Here is a 3,795-nt window from a genome sequence, read left to right as displayed (position 1 = left end):
TGTGGTGTGTGTGTGTGTGTGTGTGGTTGTGTGTGTGTGTGTGTGTGTGGTGTGTGGTGTGGGTGTGCTGTGGTGGGCTGTACAACAGGGCGAGAGGAGGGTCCAGTAATGTTGGCCCTCCAGCCGTTCCACACACACACACTCACTCACTCACTCACTCACTCACTCACTCACTCACTCACTCACTCACAGTGCGCACAGTACATACAGGCTCAATTCCCAGCTTGTAGCCTGAAACCTTGGTGAGCTGCGAATCAGCATACAGGAAATACCATTGTCACAAGTAAACAAACACTTCCAGTATAAGCTAGTTATCCTGGTAGATAGAGGGGGTGGTAAGAGTCGGGCGTGTGATTAAAGTGTCGTCATTTGAAATCCCAAACATGCTTTCTATAACAACTCAAGCAGAGTTGTGTTGTTTCATGGTAATCGTCACTAGTACGTCGAGAGTTACGAGATTTTCGAAGGTGAACAGTAGATGGCTGACCCTTAAGAAACTCTTAAGTGTGAATACATAAATGTAACTATGGAGTGTAATACAGACCACTACCTTGCCTGGATGAATGTACTTCAACCAGAAACACTGCTTTTGTTGTGTCCTCTACTCATAGATTCCTTCCCTACAATAACAAAGCTGTTCATAGAGACAATCATTACATTTTCAGAGTAATAAAGAGCCTGAGTAAGGGAGAGTGACTGACCTGAGAGGTTAAATCAATAGTTGAAAGTAGATGTTGTTATCTGTGTTTCTATTTTGGGTTATTCTGGTCAGTAGGGCATCGCTGAGGAAAATAAATCAGCAAAAGGGTCCTCAGGGATGTGAAGATTTCCATGTTATTTAAATAATCATCTGCCTGTAAGTATTTCAGGTTTAGTATTCTCCTTTTTATCCAAAATAAAAACACTTCTCACAGTTGTTCTCTTTCTCTCTCTTTCAGCCTCGGGCCGTATACTGTAAAGACGTCCTGGACATCGAGCAGTTCTCCACTGTCAAAGGCGTGAACCTTGACCCCACAGACGACGACTTCTACCACAAGTTTGTCACAGGCAGTGTCTCCATCCCGTGGCAGAACGAGGTACTGAAGGCTCAGGCCACTGAGATGATGTCATCGTTCAGTCCCACAACAGGCAGATGCAACGCAGTACAGCACTGATGACATAGAAATACCTTTATTAATGAACAGTACCTTCCTTTAAGAGTAATGTGGAGGGAGGAATTTACGTAAATGCTTTTAAATGTGAATATGCCACTGTGAATGAGTTAAGTTAAAGAATATGTATGAGACAAGTTGTGGAGGTGTCTATTTACACCCTAAATGCCCAATCCAGATGGATACTGAAACCCTAACCCTGAAACAGCTACTTGTAGAGAAGGTTGTTCTATAAGTAAATGGCACCCATTCTTATGCTGACCCACGGGCCTTTTGTAGAACTAAACTCCTGAGGAAGTTATTAGGATGGATAACTCAACCTCTCGTCCCTTTGTAGATGATTGAGATGGAGTGCTTCAAAGAAATTAATGTCTATGAGACTGATGGGACGCTGTGCTCAGACCTGGACATGAACCGGCCTAACCCTCCACCAAAGAGAGGCTTCTTCTACCGCCTGTTCAGAAGAGAGGCAAGTGCTAGTGCTCCGCCAATTGTCCGAGGGGGTGGGGGCTAAGGTACTTCCTCTCTTCCTTCTTTCCTTCCTTCCTTTTTCCCCCCAGACCTTGTCCAAACTCAAAACTCCAAACTTTTGAAAATGTTACCACTAAACCCTTGTTGTTTCCAGTTATGTCAGTTTAAATTGATTAGAATATAGCCTCCCATATTTCTTTTCTCTGGGGTTGAAAAAAAAAAAAACACTTGTTAATCCCTTAGAATATTCTTTTCTGCATCTGTTGTGCTACTTTGTTTCAGAAAGTCTAAGGGATCTTTTCTTGATTTGTGGCTGTGGGAGGACCTGATATCAAGCTTTGCTTTTAAGATACAGTGACACATGTCACAAAATGTTTCAGTGGTAAAAATGTGTCTAACATCGTGTATTGGTTGCAGGAGCTACTCAACTAATAAGTTATTTCCACTATTTTGTGCTTGTTCAATTTCGCTTAAATTCAAGGGTGTAACTGATGGGATGGGGACATTTTATAGTTTCATTTAATTTTTCTTCTTACTGAAATCACTAAGTGATCTCTTACTGGCAAAATGCAGATAAGATAAGCGAGGAGTTGAAAATAATCATCTAACTAACCTTGAATTATTTGCCTGTAGAAATAAGCTTTATAGGCAGCAGTGAGTGCTCAGTGGAGGTTTTTCGCCCTGAGTTTTGCCTCTCAGGCCACATTCAGTCCGCCCTATCTTATTGGTGAAGGTTGCTGGGGCTGTATTCAGTCTGAGAGACAGACTGCAGGCATTGCTCCCCGCTGCCTCTGCATGTTTTTAAGGTAAAAACATTTGAGTGTCAATCAAAGATAAGGCATCTTCTAAGTACAGATGCAAATACAGCATTATCAGGTCTTTGTCAAGGAAACCACACATCATTTTAATTAAGGGTAATACATAAATAACAGATGAACATAGCATTTGTGTAATACCACCATGATTATCAAAAACACAATAACCAGTTTCATCACAATTTGTATTTGCAGCCATACCTACACCCTTGCTTCAGTTACATGCCTTATGTTATCTTCCAACTTGCTCACAGTTACCAGGTACCAGCTTGGGCACTACAGAAATACTTCCTGTGACAAGGTTAAGTCGGGGTTCAGCCGAATGTGACATCATTTCGCACACGTGAGTCAGTGTGGTGATAAAAGTGGCTAATATTGGTGATATATCCTCACTTTTGGTTGTTCCCAGGTCTGTTTTAAGAGCGGTTACAGTGACGATGAGATCGAAGAGCCCTCGCGACTTTAAACCACTCCCTCCACCTGCCTCCTCCTCCCCCCTCGCCGCTGAACTTCACCACAAACTCCAACCGAGCGCAAATCTTAGGAACTCAGTGAATGTTGACCTGTATTTATGAGCTGTATTAAAAGTGTATTATAATTAAAGAAAAAAGTATGAGTTTAAAGATTTTGTACATTTGTACTTGAATTTATGTCTAGATGTATATTTTCACTAAAGGTTGTATTGTACAAAAAGCCATAAAAGTACCACTTGAATGCATACATTACATTTTTATTTCCTGTTTATTTTCTTTTGGAATGAGTATGGATAATGTGTATTGGGGAGTTTTTTTAAGAAGCACAGTACCAGTAGTCTTTTTATTTTCTCAATGTAGCATAAGGCCTTTTTTTGTTTTTAAATGTGCTGTATGTTTTTCATTTGGCCAACGTGACGCGTTGTTAGCACGTCAGATCCACCCGGTCCCACGCTAACCATTGGCCTCCGCACCCCTCAAGGCTCAGGTAGATCTGAATGAAGTGCATAGATCCAATTGAGATTGGGGAGAAATAAATCCAGTCTAACATTGCTGGGTTGATGCCATGCTGCTTAAGCCTTCCCAATATTTTCCCCAAATCTCCACCTGCTCCTTTGATTTTAGTTGGTTTGGAAGCGATAATCCCCATCCTTCCCTCGGCCCAGTTAGGCATGTTGCACTGGACTGGATGGCATGTGTAGTAAACCGTGTTTTAGGTGCCTGTACCAACTCGATTCTAGCAAAGATGGCATGGATTTATTTTCTGACAATCTATCAATCTGACAAGTCAGCATGTGCAACAATAAGAATCTATTAAATTACAAAGGAAATATTACAGAGGCTTTTTTCCTCGTAATACAAGGCCTGATAATAATCATTCCAGGA

The 3,795-nt window shown here is 41.4% G+C and overlaps 1 protein-coding gene across 1 annotated transcript in view; it reads left to right on the top strand.

Annotated features, from left to right (window-relative positions):
• The window catches only part of grk4 (G protein-coupled receptor kinase 4), a gene marked incomplete in the record, with an annotated part of 39,932 nt that overhangs the window by 33,654 nt on the left and 2,483 nt on the right, over nt 1–3,795 (top strand). Inside the window, 3 exon segments of the mRNA XM_035660029.1 lie at nt 939–1,076; nt 1,489–1,620; nt 2,847–3,795. Coding sequence (XP_035515922.1) covers nt 939–1,076; nt 1,489–1,620; nt 2,847–2,903 — 327 coding nt within the window.

Source organism: Morone saxatilis, unplaced genomic scaffold (genome assembly GCF_004916995.1).
Source record: "Morone saxatilis isolate NCDOM2014 unplaced genomic scaffold, NCSU_SB_2.0 Contig17, whole genome shotgun sequence".
In the NCBI taxonomy this organism is placed as follows: Eukaryota; Metazoa; Chordata; class Actinopteri; family Moronidae; genus Morone; species Morone saxatilis.
Note: the sequence above shows the minus strand (reverse complement) of the source record. Positions and strands in the feature narration are given on the sequence as shown.